The 15850-nt window shown below is 46.8% G+C and overlaps 1 protein-coding gene across 1 annotated transcript in view; it reads left to right on the top strand.

Moving 5' to 3' along the window:
* Positions 1–15850, top strand: part of LOC115093623 (sodium channel protein type 2 subunit alpha-like) — a 655694-nt gene that overhangs the window by 211304 nt on the left and 428540 nt on the right. The window contains exon 10 of the mRNA XM_029605639.1: positions 8647–8853. Within this exon, the coding sequence (XP_029461499.1) occupies positions 8647–8853 (207 nt within the window). The remainder of the gene's footprint in view (positions 1–8646; positions 8854–15850) is intronic.

Raw genomic sequence — 15850 nt, 5'->3', positions numbered from 1 at the left:
CAGCCAGGTCTCCAACAGCAGTCATCTTTCCTCCCCATGGTAAGGCTCTGCTTTCCTTAGTACTATTGCACAGCAGAGCTTTTTTTTCCTTCTGCCATCTCTCTTGCTACAACAGTTCTCCCCAACGCCCCAGGCAAAACTCACAGTGGCAACAGCAGCCTTTCCCAGTGGACTCATCAGTGCTCTGTCTCTTCAACGCCGCAGGACAGGGAAAAGGAATGCTGCTTTGGTGGTGGTTCCTCTCTGCGCTGCTCCGCCCTCCCCCCGCCAACTGTTTCAACTCTGTGACAAGGGGAAAGCTTTGGAGCAGGCAGACATTGTCAGCAACAGTTTGGGAGCAGCAGGGACATCCTCAGCCCAGCGATCGCGCCACCATCTTGGTCTCTCTCTCTCCCACAGTGCCATATTGCGCTGCTGCAGGACCTCCTTCCTAAGGACCTGCTCGTCTCTGAAAGGTCTCGATTCCTTCACTACTGCCCCTGCTCACTTTCCCGCTGCCATTGCTGACCTTTACTTTCAGCCGACCTCTCTCCTGCTTGCGCTTTCTGGCTCTCCTCAGGTGCACGATCAGGCAGCCATGATTCTTCAGTCAGGTGGCTTTACTTTATCCATGCAAGCCCGTTCTGTTCCCGAGCAACAAGGAGAGTCAAGGAGTAGGCAGGCCATAATGGCAGCAGCCCACTCAGATCAGCGGGGGCCTCATTCACTTCAGGTGTGTTTCTGTGTGGCATAAGACTTCTCTCATGAAGACTCCTCATGGGCTAGCTGCTTTCTTTCTGTGAAGGTCTTCCCAGTTTGGTGGCAGCAGTCTGGTCCCTCAAAGCAGGGACCTGTACCAGGTCTTCTGTTTGCTACCTTTCTTCCATGCCCATGTGGAAAGCACTGAACTCCCCTGCTTGCAAAAGTATCACTCTCCATGTAGGGCAGCCTGCTCCTCCGATGACCCCTCCGATGACCCCAAAGCAAGTCAGTCTCAGGGTCTCAGGCAGGCACCCCCTCCTACTCAACCTGACATCAGCCAGATCTTTAGATTTCTCCTGCTCAGACTTTACTGGGACCACCTCTAGTACCACATCCTCCTCCTTATTCCCTCCCCCATAGCTAGGGCCGGTGACCATCTTTAGTCTATTAGTCTCTATGGGGGATTATTTCTCAAGTTTTTCAAAATCACAGCATTGAATCAAAACCTCACCTTTTTCTTCTTTTGTAACCCACATTTTCGCAGTTCCACTCCCTTTGACATTCATGTTGGACACCATTTTTTGTAACCCTCTTGTTTCAAGGGGCTTTATCGTTCATGGCACACATAGTAAGTTGTATTCTCTGGGGCTTTCTTCACTGTTATCTTTCCCCTCTGGTAAGTCCCCAAGATATGGATCCTTTCTGTGGGGGCAAGCTAATGTTTATGGCCTGGACAGTGGTGTGGTTATTAATGATGTGTGTCTGTAAATCAGTTGATATGATGTAGTCCTACAGACTGGGACAGATGAAAAAGACACAGAGCTGGGTGTTCAAATAATAATTTACTAATCTTTTAAAAAATGAATTAATGTCCAACTTGCAAATAACTGAGATTACAACTGGATGTGTCCTCTTTCTGTGTACCTAGTGATAACTCAGGTTCCTGGGGTGATTCCTAACACTCCTGTTATGAGTGTGTGGGAAACCCTCCACTCCTGGGGAAATCTGCATGAAAACAGTCCTACCTGAGTTCAGGATTGTCTCTTCTACCCAGCCTGTGCCTGTGTCCCAGGGGAATGATCCATTGGTGGGTCTTAGTTTCTGTTCTTCTTCCTTCTTCCTTCAACTCACTTTTTTGTGATCCTCCAGAGGAAAAAGACTGTTGCTGGCAGAGGTCAGGCATATTGCCCAGTCTCCAATTGAGAGGTGAAAAAAACTTCTCAACAAAAGAGGAAAAACTACTTCACTCAACTGTCCTGAAAACACTTCTGGCAGTGCTGCTGTCACTTCAGCCTTTCTCTGATCTAGAAGGAAATGGGCAGGTCTTCAGTGTCCTGGTCTCTGAATACACAGGATGGCCTTCTCCAGGGGTAACCCAAGATCAATGGAAGGGTTTGAGGTATCCATACCTGAATGATTTGAAAAGCTTGTAGTTGAAAAGAAGAAGGTAACACCCCCAAAAATTTTCATTTAAGAGCGTTACTTAAAAGGATATCATATACAACGTTATTTTGGGACTTTAAAATTTAAGCAAACAATTATCAAAAAAATATTCACGGAGGTGGTTGAAAGTTAATGATTATATCTGTCATAAGGCGCTGGGTCGGCTACTTGAAAATATGAAACTTTCAATCTATCCCCAAAAAAAGTTTTAGATTTTTTTAACAATGGTTTAAACCTTTTTTTGTAAAGGATTCAATGTGTAGTTTAAAATATAAAATTTAATATTTGAAAATTCACAGTGATAGAACAGTATTGTTCCATGTTTGATTAATTATAGTTATAGATCACTGTATTGTGGTGGAGTTAATTTTTTGGTGTGTAACTTCTGTGTTAGCCAGTTAAATGCTTTTGAATATGGGCCTCTTAGTGGCTAAGCCAGAGGGGTGCTACACTGAGCTCAGTTGCTTGTCTCTGTAGGTGAATAACAGTTCCATTTTGTTTGTCTATGTACACTCGCTTTGCAAATGCAGGGCTACTGTCTCCATGTGGACTTACGTGCTGCAGTGCTGAAACTTCAGAACACCAGGGGGATGAAAAGTTGCTTCTCTTGCAACTTGCATGCTTCTCTGTAACTCTAGGATATCCTTTTTTTTTTCAAGCAAATAATAAGATTTGGGTCCTTCCAAAAGTCTTTTATTCAGAGCTTGGTTAGCTCTGGAAATGACTTCCACTACAATCCTTTTGCTTTTCTGCTGTGCAACTAATTCACAGGCAGACAAGAGACTCCTAGTGATAATTTGCAAAATTTGAGGAAGTCTTAAAGGGTAGAGATGTGAATCGTGTGATCGATCGTCTTAACGATCGATTTCGGCTGGGAGGGGGAGGGAATCGGATCGTCGCAGTTTGGGTTTTTGAAATATCGTGTAAATCGTGTAAATCGAAAACCGGCACACTAAAACATCCCTAAAACCCACCCGACCCTTTAAAATAAATCCCCCCACCCTCCCGAACCCCCCCCAAAATGCCTTAAATTACCTGGGGTCCAGTGGGGGGGGGGAGGGCGGGAAAACCGGCACACTAAAACAACCCTAAAACCCACCCCCGACCCTTTAAAATAAATCCCCCACCCTCCCGAACCCCCCCCAAAATGCCTTAAATTACCTGGGGTCCAGAGGAAGGGTCCCGGTGTGATCTTTTACTCTCGGACCTCGGACCTCCGTGCGTTGTAGAAACAAAATGGCGCCGGCGCTACCTTTGACCTGTCATATGACAGGTCAAAGGTAGCGCCGGCGCCATTTGTTTTTTTGTCCCCCGACGTCAGGAGCGTAGGAGATCGCTCCCGGACCCCCGCTGGACCCCCAGGGACTTTTGGCCAGCTTGGGGGGGCCTCCTGAGCCCCACAAAACTTGCCAAAAGTCCAGCGGGGGTCCGGAACGACCTCCTGCAGTCGATTCGTGTTGCCGTACGGCCGGCGCCATTTTGCGCAAAATGGCGCCGGCCCCAATACACATCACTTGGGGTACAGTCTCGGGGGGGGGGGGGGGGTCACTGGTTTGGATTTGGGGTTAACTGGATCTGGTAGAGGAGCAGGAGAATATCTTCCAGGGCAGTATTCACAAAGTTGGCACTCATACCCATGTCCACTATGGCACATTGAGTCAAGTATTTTTGAAGAATAGTGGGAAGACACAGATTCATTTCCACTGCCAGATGTAATGACCTTAACGTTTAGGGGTACTTCTGAAGCTTTTGAAAGGAGCAAAAGAAGCACTTAATTTGCTTGCAGTTTGGCATTCCCAGACATTCTCTGTTGATCACTTATGGGGAGCATAGTGCCCTAATTCTCCACTGTAGATGCAAAGGTTCAGATATTATCAGGGTTCCTTTTCCTTAGGAATCAGCCTTGGTCAACCCGTGGCAATCTACATGGGCTCACTTAAATGAGAATCAGTTTTAATGCAAAGGTTAATATATGCATCCAGCCTCTCAGGGAATCCATTCTGGCCAGTTTGTCCTTGATTTCCTCTCCCAGTCACCTCTGGAACTGGTACCACTTGGCAGATTCCTTTCATGTCATATTTTATTAGGTTTTATATCTTGTTTTGTTTTGTTTAGTGGTTTGCATTTGTGTTAATTTGTTCATTGTTGTTTAATTATGTATGTATTACTATAAACTGCTTAGCATGGTTACACATTTAGGTGTTATATAAGAGCTTTTAATAAATATATTATTTATATGCGACTAAATGGCAGAGCCAGGATGCATAACTGACAAAGGATCTGGATCCTTGTTTTAAACACTGGAGCACCAACTCAATGGTATGATCATGATGGAAGTAATCAAAGGTCTGAGACAAGGACTGGTAGAAAATTTCCCAGTAACCCAATAGGGGGCTGTTACATTCCAGTAGTGGGGAAGCCCAATTAAATGATTCATCCTAACCCTGGGCCTGGTCGGCACCATTTTCCAAAATGGTGCCAATCTGATCTTGCCCCAGTCATATGACTGGGGCAAGGTCCAGGCAACAGATCTCAGCAAAGTGACTTTGGTCCTGTGTCCAGACCTTGCCCCAGTCATGTGACTGGGGAAGGTCAGGTTGGCACCATTTTGGAAAATGACAGTGACCAGGCCTGGGGCTAGGGGGCAAACCTGGGCCCTTTCAATTGATGGATATTGCTTTTTTAGGTAATGGGGTGCAGGAGGGTCATTTAGGGGTAGAGGAACTCCCCTACTATAGACCAACACTTCTTTAGGACTTTGAGGGTCCAGGGGGAGATGACCACTAAAGACTAATGAGGTATTTTTTAAATTTTGGGAGTTGGGATGGGGACCAGGGGGGAATCTATAACTAATTTTGTGTTTTTCAATGGGGATGCAGGTTCCTCTGGCTGTAATGACCTACTTTGTGATTGGGCTGGGGAAGCCCACCATTTCTTGGTTGTTGGGGCCACCTCGAGTTGTAGGGTGAAGAGGGGGATCAGGTTTGATTCCCGCACACAAGCTTACATTTTGTCCACTTTTTTTTTTTTGTTAGGTTAACCCTTTAAGGCGATGGCGGCACCATGCTTTTGAGGCCAACATTGCATATAAGGAGACCATGCCACATTGTTTTGCCATGAGACATAAAAACATGGTGCTACAGCTGCAGTGTTTTTTCGGGAAAGGAGCCCACTATCATGGCTACATGCCCCCATGATAGTGTGGCCAATCCCGCGAAAATAACTCTAGGTTTAGTGCATCCAGGCCTATGTGAGAATCCCATACTCCTTCCCCATTACAGATATGCAGGGAAACGTTTTTCATTTTGAGGTAGATTTTAAGAGCTGCACGTGGATGCATATGTGCGCGCATTTGCCAGCATGCGGACGCATGTGCATTTGCCAACACGCACACATGGACAGAGCAATTTTAAAACATTCATGCATATATGTGCATATACGCGCACGTGTTTTAAAGTCAGCTATTCATGTGAACGTGAGTGCACATTTTCATAATGATGCACGTATGCACACAAATGCCGCCTTGTTTGCGTAAGTGGGGGGGATTTTACTAGACACGCATGCTGATGCTAGAAACCATTTTCCCACTTCATTCCCAGTTCACCTAGTTAGCCAATTAGCCTTCCTAACCCCCCCCCGTTACTTTGCCAACCTTTTTACCTTGTTAGGCCAGATCCCCTAAACCTTGCTAAGTAGCCTATATTTTTTCATTTTATTACTTACATGCTGTTCATAGCAGAAGTAAAGTTATGCGGTAGAGGACTCCGGTACATGCTTTGCAGGGAAACAGGTATGCGCAGAAATCATGCCTCAGCCCTGGCCCGCCCAGACCCCACCCAGACCATGCCCACACCCTGCCCCTTTTTCCCGAAACATTTTTTGTGCGCATAACGGGAAATACATGCGTTGTCGCAAGCTTTTTAAAATCTGTGCAGTACACACATGTCCGAGACAAGCACGTATCTCCCAGTTTTGACACAAGCCTTTTAAAATCAACAGGTTTAGTTTTTACATTTATTTTCAAATCATTTTTCTTTTTGTATCTTGTGGACTCTGTTTTTGTGTTTTCATTTTTATTTGTTTTGGAAAATAGTGCACAGTGTTATGACCATCGGTCGCAGACGGTTGCGACCGTGTGTGCTTACCTCTTGCACTGCTCTCCTGCCCTCCCCAGGGCTTCTCGTGGCTCGGGCCAGCCTTCACCGCCACATTCCCTGGGACTCCTCATGGCGGCTTGGACGCCACCGCCATCTTCCTCGACTCTGGGCCTTCCTACGCGTGTGCACGTGCCACCGGGCCCTCCTTTCTAGCCTCCTCGGCGGGAACCTCGGGGGCATCTCCGGTTGATGACATCATCAGACTGGGGTATTTAATCTCCACCTTCCCCCTCAGCTAGCCAACTTAGCAAGAAGTTCCGTAAGTCTACGACTACTGCTTCCTGTTCCTGAGACTAAGCTTCGGGTCTTGCCGTGAACCCTGTCTGGTACTCGCTCCTTGAGGGCCACTGTACGCACCAGGGACTTGCTCTCCTGGCCTACCCCACTCCTCGGGCTGGCTCCCCATCTCTTGGGTTCTTTCCTGCAAGGTTCCCCGTTCCTTGGGGCTATCTCTGGGATACCTCTACTATTTGTGAGTACTACGAGGGACTTAGCCGCTCCTCGGGGGTTGTGCCCGCATCGTGAATGAGATTGGCCACGCCTCCCACTCCTCGGGACAGCGCTCTCAATTACAGTGATTACCAGAGCGTCCCCGCTCCTCGGGGCACACACTCCAACTTCTTGGGACTTGCGCACTTCCCTGCTCCTCGGGGTTGCACCTACAAATGACATCGGGACTGCCTCCACTTCCCTGCTCCTCGGGGCAGTGCTATGTCATCTCTAGAGGCTCACCCGGGCTTCCCTGTCCTGTGGGCTGGCTTATGGTGTTGCATCATCACCCTTCCCTCTGGAGTTCCTCATGATTGCTCAATTCCTCTATTGCTTTACCCACAGCTCTCCGCTGTCTCTGACCTTGCCTCCCGATGGTGCAGACCTGTGGGGGTCCTTCCCATGGGTAGCGTCAACTTGCATCTAGGGCCAAGGGCCCACATAACCACAAATCATAACACACACTATTTTGCAAAATGAATGAACCAGAAAAATTTTAGGATTTTCAAGGAGATTATGTAAGTGTACATTGAATAGGGAGCTGAGGATTGTGGGGAGCCTAAGAGGTGGGGAAAGGAGGAAAGAGAAGGTGGTGAGGAGACACAGATGAAAGGCTGGAGGGGACAGAGTTAGGTGAATATAGAGAGGAGAGAGTGATAAGAGGTTAGGGAGGGAAGGATGAAAGGTTGGAGGGGAGACAGTAAGCCTGAAGAGAAGAAAGATGGTAATAGCGTTCACAGGAGAGACAGAGAGAAGAAAAGATCTTGGAGGGAAGGAAGAAAAGGACAGACTGGAAATGTAGAGGCAGGTCAGAGAATTGCTGTCTTTGGCATGGAGGGAGAGTGGCTACGGTTAGAAAGAGGATGTGATATGATAGAAAGAAAGGAAATGGGAGAAAAAGAATGAAAAGTAAAATGGGATAAATGAATACAGGAAAGAAAGAGGGGTGGATTTTAAAAGCCCTGCTCGCGTAAATCCGCCCGGATTTACGCGAGCAGGGCCTTGCGCGCCGGCGCGCCTATTTTCCATAGGCCTGCCGGTGCGCGCAGAGCCCCGGGACTCGCGTAAGTCCCGGGGTTTTTTGTCGGGGGCGGGGCCGATCGACGTGGCGTTTTGGGGGTGGGACGTGGCGTTTCGGGCGCGGGCCCGGGGGCGTGGTTTTGGCCCGGGGCGGTCCAGGGGCGTGGCCGCGCCCTCCGGAACCGCCCCCGGGTTGCGTCTCGGCGCGCCAGCGGCCCGCTGGCACGCGGGGATTTACTTCTCCCTCCGGGAGGCTTAAATCCCCTGACAAACGTAGGGGGGGGTTTAGATAGGGCCGGGGGGGGTGGGTTAGGTAGAGGAAGGGAGGGGAAGGTGAGGGGAGGGCGAAAGAGAGTTCCCTCCGAGGCCTCTCCGATTTCGGAGCGGCCTCGGAGGGAACGGAGGCAACCTGCGTGGCTCGGCGCGCGCCGGCTGCCCAAAATCGGCAGCCTTGCGTGCGCCGATCCTGGATTTTAGAGGATACGCGCGGCTACGCGCGTATCTTATAAAATCCAGCGTACTTTTGTTTGTGCCTGGAGCGTGAACAAAAGTACGCGAACGCGCCGTTTTTAAAAATCTACCCCAGAATGAAAAACGAACATAGAAATTATCCAGACATGCAAAATAAAGATTGGAAAACTATTTTATATTTTTAAAGAAAAATATTTGTACATATTAAATAATGTAATCTGTATGTAAATGCAAGCAAATGTGCTAAAAATTTGGCACAATTTATAAATTTTTGTGGCAAAATGTTCTAATGTTTGATCTGCAATCTACCCCTTAGCAGGGGTTTTGCTTACTGTGTTCAATGTGATTATTGTGAATTAAATTAGTCTTTTATATTTTCCCCCAGACTCTGCGTGCTGCTGGTAAAACGTACATGATATTCTTTGTTCTTGTGATTTTCCTGGGCTCTTTCTATCTGATAAACTTGATTCTGGCTGTTGTTGCAATGGCTTATGAAGAACAGAACCAAGCGACTTTAGAAGAAGCAGAACAGAAAGAGTTAGAATTTCAGCAGATGATGGAACAATTAAGGAGACATCAGGAAGAAGTTCAGGTACTAACATAGAACTATTATCATGTGCCTTATCATTAAGAACAGGTCTGGAAAGTGAACGTCTTTGTGGAGTATGCAAACATTCAAATTCCTTGTGCAAACAGAGCAGCAAACGTACATTATTCTTCTCTGCACCAGCAGACTTCTACAAGTATATATGGACTTATATGAGCCCAAATGGCTGGACACAATCTTCCTTTAATGTGTCCTTTGCTGCTGCCACAAAGAACACAAAATAATTGAGGCTATTCATGCATAATCATAAACAAAATACGGTGTCTACTTTTTTTTTTTTGAAGCAATCTGCTTAACATACCCAAAAAAGAAGACATCTTCAAGTCTAGTTTATGATACCAAAGGACAATATTACATTTATTTATTTGCATTTAAATGTATCTTAATAATTGTAATCTTCTACTTTATTTGCTAAAATTAAAATCTGTCCATGTTCAAAGTCCCAGAAGGGGTAAATTATCCAGATAAAGTTATCTGGATAACTTTATTCGGATATTCAGTAGGACTTAACTGGATATATTCTGCTGAGGAATATATCTGGATAAAATTACTTTATCTGGAAAACTTTAGGATAGCCTTTCTCCCCAACCAGACTTGCTGCATAAATTTAGCCAGCCAGCACTGAATATCAGCACTGAGTGGCTAAAGTTTAACTGTACCACCGGAAAGCCTGTAGCCCAGCCTCTTTTTATGTGGGCTCATTTTGTGGGGTCAATGGTTTTCAAGAAGAAAATGTACCTGCTCAGCAGGGATGATAAACTGAACCTTGAATAGTTGTCCTGCCAACTCCCAGTGGTACATGGACCTCAAAATTTGTGCTTTACAATGAGCCTTCAAGCTAGGAATCCCTTACGCTATATAATGGGATCATGATAGTGTTAAATAATGCTACTATTTCATTATTTTTATTGGAAATTTATTTTTGTTCTTTTATATTTTGTATCCCTTCCAATCCAAATGGCAATGAAAGAATGAGCACTTAATATTCATAATTTTCTGGGTAGCAATCCACAGTATAAACAAAGTAAAACTTACTGAAGTTCAGAAAGGGTTTTATTAGAACAAAAGAACCTATAAGAACTTAAGATATGCCATAATGGGTCAGACCACAAGGGTCAATCAAGCACAGTATCCTGTTTCCAACAGGGGCCCATCCAAGTCACAAGTATGTGACAAATACCCAAACATTAAACAGATCCCATACAACTAATGCCAGCAACAAGCAGTGGCTATTCCCTATTGATTAATAGCAGTTTTTGGACTTCTCCTCCAGGAAATTATCCAAACCTTTTTTAAACTTAGTTATACTAACTTCCTTAACCATATCCTTTGGCAATGAATTCCAGAGCTTAATTGTGCGTTGAGTGAAAAAGAATTTTCTCAGATTTGTTTTAAAAGTGCTATTTGCTAACTTCATGGAGTACCCCCTAGTCCTGCTATTATCTGTTTCAGATTTACCCATTCAAGTCCTTTCATGATTTTGTAGCGCTCTATCATATTCCTCCCCTCAGCCATCTCTTCTCTAAGATGAACAGCCTTAACCTCTTTAGACATTCCTCATAGAGAAGACATTCCATGCCTTTTATCATTTTGATCGCCCTTTCTGTACCTTCTCCATTGCAACTATATCTTTTTTTGAGATGCAGTGACCAGAATTGTACACAGTATTAAAGGTGTGGTCTCACCATGGAGCGATACAGAGGCATTATGACATCCTTTGTTTTATTTGCTATTCTCTTCCTAATAATTTCTAACATTCTGTTTGCTTTTTTTGGTCACCACAACACACTGAGCCAACAATTTCAATGTAATATCCACTATGAGTTTTTCCTGGGTGGTAACTCCTAATATGGAACCTAATATTGTATAGCTACAGCATGGGTTATTTTTCCCTATATGCTGGATGTAAGCTTATGCTTCCAGCCTGCCTCTGTCAGAACAGTGCCGGAGGCACTGAAAACAAAGCCGTGAATCCCTTGCTCCTGGCAGGGAAAAATAAGGTATCCGGGGGGGAGGGGGCGGGTGAAGAGGGTGCTAGCGCCAGATATCAACACTGCGGGTGGTGGGGGGGAGAGGCAGGTAGATAGTTTGTAGTTCAAAAGCCGGGACAGAGGGCCCAGTATATAATGCCGGGCACTTCTCTGGATTTAAAACATGTTTGGGGGGGTGAGGATAGCATAGCCCAAAAGGGCCTTTGTATAACATTCTTTGGGGAGGAGGGGAGGGGCCTGCCCCTCTGGCCTTTTTATTTCTTTTGTTTTGATTGTTTATGACAGTGCTACTTAGCTGGATATCTTTTAAAGATGTATGGTTAAGTATCATGTTATTCGGTCCTGCTGAATATAGGGGACAAGTTATCCTGCTAACTTTAGCCAGATAACTTGTCCATAAACAACTTCTTGAATATTGGCCTCATTATATGTTAAGCGCTGATTCCCACCAGCTCTCACAAATTCAGTGAAAGCTCAGGATGTAGCAGACATTTGGCAGGATTGTTGGGATTTTAAAAAGAGAAGTCCAGCAAAATCCATCCCAGAAGAGAGTCCACAATACTTGTGTTCAGCAGGATCAATGTCCATACACGGTGATGGCAATTAGCGAAGTGCATTCAGATAATCAGAATGGAGAAACAGGTCCAAACGAGATGATTTTTTGTTTGTTTTAGGTCATCTGAAATGATAATCGACTTATTCCAAAAATGTTCAGATTATTCATTTTTGCAAATACCCCCCACTATTAGTGAATAGTGCTTGTGTAAAGGGATATACAGAGTAAAATAAATAAATAAATAAATAAATAAAATAATAGTTAGAAGACTTACCTGTCCTATAGTTCCACAAGTGGAGTTCAGAAGGTTCAGATTTTCTGGTGGCCAGAGATGTGCCAGAGGCAGTGACAATAGCAGGACAGAGACTGAAGACAGCACCCAGTCTTGCTATGAGGGACTGCCAGAGGCAAAGGCCATGTGGAACTGAAGAAAGAAAAAGAACCTGTGAGAGAAGTTGAGGACTGCAGCTACCCAGAAGCAGCGTTGTGTTGCCAGTGATCAGCCTCCGATTAGGGCTTGTAGCAATGAGCAGGAAGTACACTCAGAATGAAAAGGCCTCCGGAACAAGGTGGGTCACAGCTAATGATGAAAAACATTTCAGGAAGTGACAACAAGCACTGGAGAGAACAAGGCAGAGGAGGAATAAACAGATGAAGAGATACACCATGAGGATTGAGCTACTATCAATGGTCAGCTTAAATAATTAAAAAAAGAAAGATTGACACTGCTGACAGTGATCTCCTCTTGAGATGAGAGCTGAATATAAAAGAAAGGAGAAGAGAAGAATCTGCTGACCTCCTGCTGCTGTCACTGCTGAGGGTGTCTTAAGGCTGATTTTGGTATTTTTTATCTTTTAGTTTGTTCTGGAAACTGAAGTGGAGCTGCTGGACAGGGGAAGGCATGTTAGAAAGGAGAGTGCAGGAACCTCAGTGACATCATCACTGAAACAAGTATTGCAAGTACTGTTGGGGGGGGGGGAGAAGGTTAGCAAGTTTAAGTAAAAGTGAGGAAAATAGAAGCTAATAAGCACAAACAGGAAATAATATTCAGGATAAAAAAAGGATACCTATATAATTAAATACAATGAAACTTCTCAGGAAGGAATTTTAGGTTCCTCATTAAACTACTCTATTTTAAAACATAAGAAAGCTGATTGGAATCACCCACCTCATCATCAACAAGGTTGCATGCACACTGGATAATCAGGTTAGACAGAGATAGCGTATCCTAGGAGACGCATCACTGGCTTCCCTAGTTACCAGTGAGTAGGCTGGCAAAAGTGTACAGAAGTTAGACAAAGCACAGTGTAGGAATTTTAAAACATAAGAAAGCTGATTGGAATCACCCACCTCATCATCAACAAGGTTGCATGCACACTGGATAATCAGGTTAGACAGAGATAGCGTATCCTAGGAGACGCATCACTGGCTTCCCTAGTTACCAGTGAGTAGGCTGGCAAAAGTGTACAGAAGTTAGACAAAGCACAGTGTAGGAATTTAAATTTCACAGAGATTTAAAAGACATTCAGATTACACAAAAATCAACTGAAGTCAGATACTGCAGGGAAAAATAAAAAGAGAAAGAATAAGCATAGTATAAAGACAAAAATAATCAGCTCTGAGAACTATTTGGCGCTATGATGTCATCAAGTATTGAGACCAAGCAGACAGAAAGGAAAAATACAGTTACAGAATCAGAGCAGTTGGTGCCTGATCATTGATGGAGAAGGATCTGTTCCCTGTACGTACCCGAATCAGTCCAGACTGTGGGTTGAGCCTCCTTTCCAGCAGGTGGAGACAGACAAAAACTGAAAGGATATCCTATATCAGGACAGAGCCTAACCCTTCAATATTCGTCTGTCTCCAGCAGGGGTAGCAGCTCACCCTTCGTTCTCTGCTTTAGGCTAGTCAGCCTTTTTCCTTACGGATCAAGCAAGTACTTGTTCTTATTTTCCTGCATTTTAAAGGAAATTATTTTTTCTTTAGTGATTTTTTCTTTTCTTCTGTGGGAGACGGTACCATCTCCCGGCTCTTGCCGGTCTCAGGGGGGCTTTGCCCCTTGTGCGCTGCATAGCCTGAGTCTGTACCCGCTTCCAGGTGTGGGGACTGAGTCTCTCTGGGTCTCATCTCCTCCCCCCTCCCTGGCTGCCGAGAGGGTTTAGAACCCGACTGCTGCGCTCAGTTTAAAAAAAAAATAATTAAATAACAGAAAATTTCAACTTTCAGTCTTTATTATAAGTTGCAGGTATTCCCCTACCTCCAACTTATCTGCAGCAGTACTCCAGTATTTTTCTTTTTTTTCTGGTAGCAGGAGGTCTTGAACTGGCAGCCAGACAGGCAGGAGTCAGCAGGTTTCCTTCCTGCTTCACTCTGGGCCTGCAAGCTGTCAATCAAACTTTTTTTCAGACTTTTTTTTCTCAGTAGCGGCTCTTCTATGCAACGGCAGGCAGCCTGCCTCTCCTGTGGGCAGCCCTCTTTGCGATTTTCTCGTCAGGACCTCTGCTCTGCTTGCCTGCCGGGTGGGGAAGGTCCCTCCTCGGCAGGACAAGCAAATTTAGCCCGGGGATCGACTGCCCCCGGCATGGCCAGGCCGTTCTCGGATCAGCAAAGCCCGGGAACGGTGGCCATTTTGGATTTTTCAGCGGCTCCGTTTTTGGAGCTCCCTGGGGCTGGGGGGCTGGATTTTTTTTTTGAGATACCCCCTGATTTGAGCCCCACGGGCCCCCAGGAGGGGTTCCCTGACCCCCTCACCCCCCCACGGGAAATCTAGGGTCCATTTCTCAGCTGAAAGCGTCCTCCTAATGCACAAATCATACCTTGCAAGCCTGCAGGAGGAGGATGAACGCCCCCTCTCGACCCCCCCCCACCAAAAATCCCTCGCTCCGTGCCGTTGATCTCTGGGCCAGCTGCGGAGCCCCAGGGGCCGGTTCAGGTGCGGGTGGTCCCAGGGGTGCCCCCTTCCCCAATCCCCCAGTGGATCCAGGTCTTCCGGACCCCACCATTACTCCGGATCAGGAGGGTGCCCTTCCTTTGGAGGGGGACGACCCTAGAGCCCTTCGCTTATTCCGCAATGAGGAGCTGGAGCCCCTCATCCCATTTGTCCTCCAGGAGTTGGGGTTGGAGGGGCCCGCTGCGGATGACTTGATGGCCTCCTTGCCCAAGGATATGGACCCAGTCCTGGGGGATCTTAGGGCTCCGGCTACAGCTTTTCCCTTCCATCCCATGCTTAAACTGCTGATTCTCCGGGAATGGGAGGCTCCTGAGGGGGCTCTCCGGGTGGGGCGTGCCATGGACAAACTCTATCCCCTCCCGGAGGAATGCTTGGAAATGCTCAAGAATCCCTCGGTCGACTCCTATGTCTCGGCGGTCACCAAGCATACCACGATCCTGGTGGAGGGATCGATGGCGCTCAAAGACGGACAGGATCGTAAGCTGGAAGCTCACATGAAGTGCATCTTTGAAGTCTTGGCCCTCGGAGTCCGGGCAACTTGCTGCAGCAGTCTCATGCTGCGGGCAGGCCTTAGGTGGGTCCAACAATTACTCTGCACCCAGGACCTCCCGCCAGCAGAGGCGGAGCAGGCTGAGCGTCTGGAAGCCATAATCGCTAATGGGGCAGACGCACTCTATGATCTGGTCCGTGTTCAAGCGAAGGCGATGGCTTCAGCGGTGTCTGCCCGGAGACTTCTCTGGTTACGCAATTGGTCGGCAGATCAGTCTTCCAAAGGCCGGTTAGGCACGTTGCCTTTCAAAGGTAAGCTGCTCTTTGGTGAGGACCTTGAGAAGCTTATGGACTCCTTAGGGAAAGACAAGGTCCATAAGCTTCCGGAGGACCGTCCTAAACCATCCCGGTCCTATATGCCCTCGTTTCCGGGGCCAGCGTTGGTACACTCCGCGCGGGCGGGGTGGTTCCTCTAGGGCTTATTCTTCCCGATCTCAGTCCTGGTTGCAGCCCTTTCGTGGGCAGCGGCCCTTTCGCGAGGGCCAACCAGCGTGCTCCACTCCCAAGCCTGCCACACAATGAAGTTTAGCTGACTCATTCCTCGGTCCCCCCCTCGGGCCGCTTCTCTCTGTTTCTCGAGGAATGGGTCAAAATCACGTCGGATCAGTGGGTCCTCGACATTATCAGAGACGGTTATGCCTTCGAAATTGTCCGCGATCTTCCGGATCTCTTTCTCTTTTCTCCTTGCGGGCGGTCCAAGAGGGATGCGGTGGAACAAACCCTCACCAGGCTCCTGGATCTGGACGTGGTGGTCCCGGTCCCAGAGAGGGAGCTTGGCACCGGCCAGTATTCTATTTACTTCGTCGTTCCCAAAAAGGACGGGTCTTATCACCCGATTCTGGACCTCAAGATGGTCAATCGAGCCCTCAAAATTCCCCATTTTCGCATTGAAACCCTGCAAGCAGTCATCACGGCGGTCCACTCCGGAGAGTTCCT

Source organism: Rhinatrema bivittatum, chromosome 6, assembly GCF_901001135.1.
Source record: "Rhinatrema bivittatum chromosome 6, aRhiBiv1.1, whole genome shotgun sequence".
NCBI classification, from domain to species: domain Eukaryota; kingdom Metazoa; phylum Chordata; class Amphibia; order Gymnophiona; family Rhinatrematidae; genus Rhinatrema; species Rhinatrema bivittatum.
The sequence above is the reverse complement of the archived record's forward strand: the minus strand, read 5'-3'. Positions and strand labels throughout refer to the sequence as shown.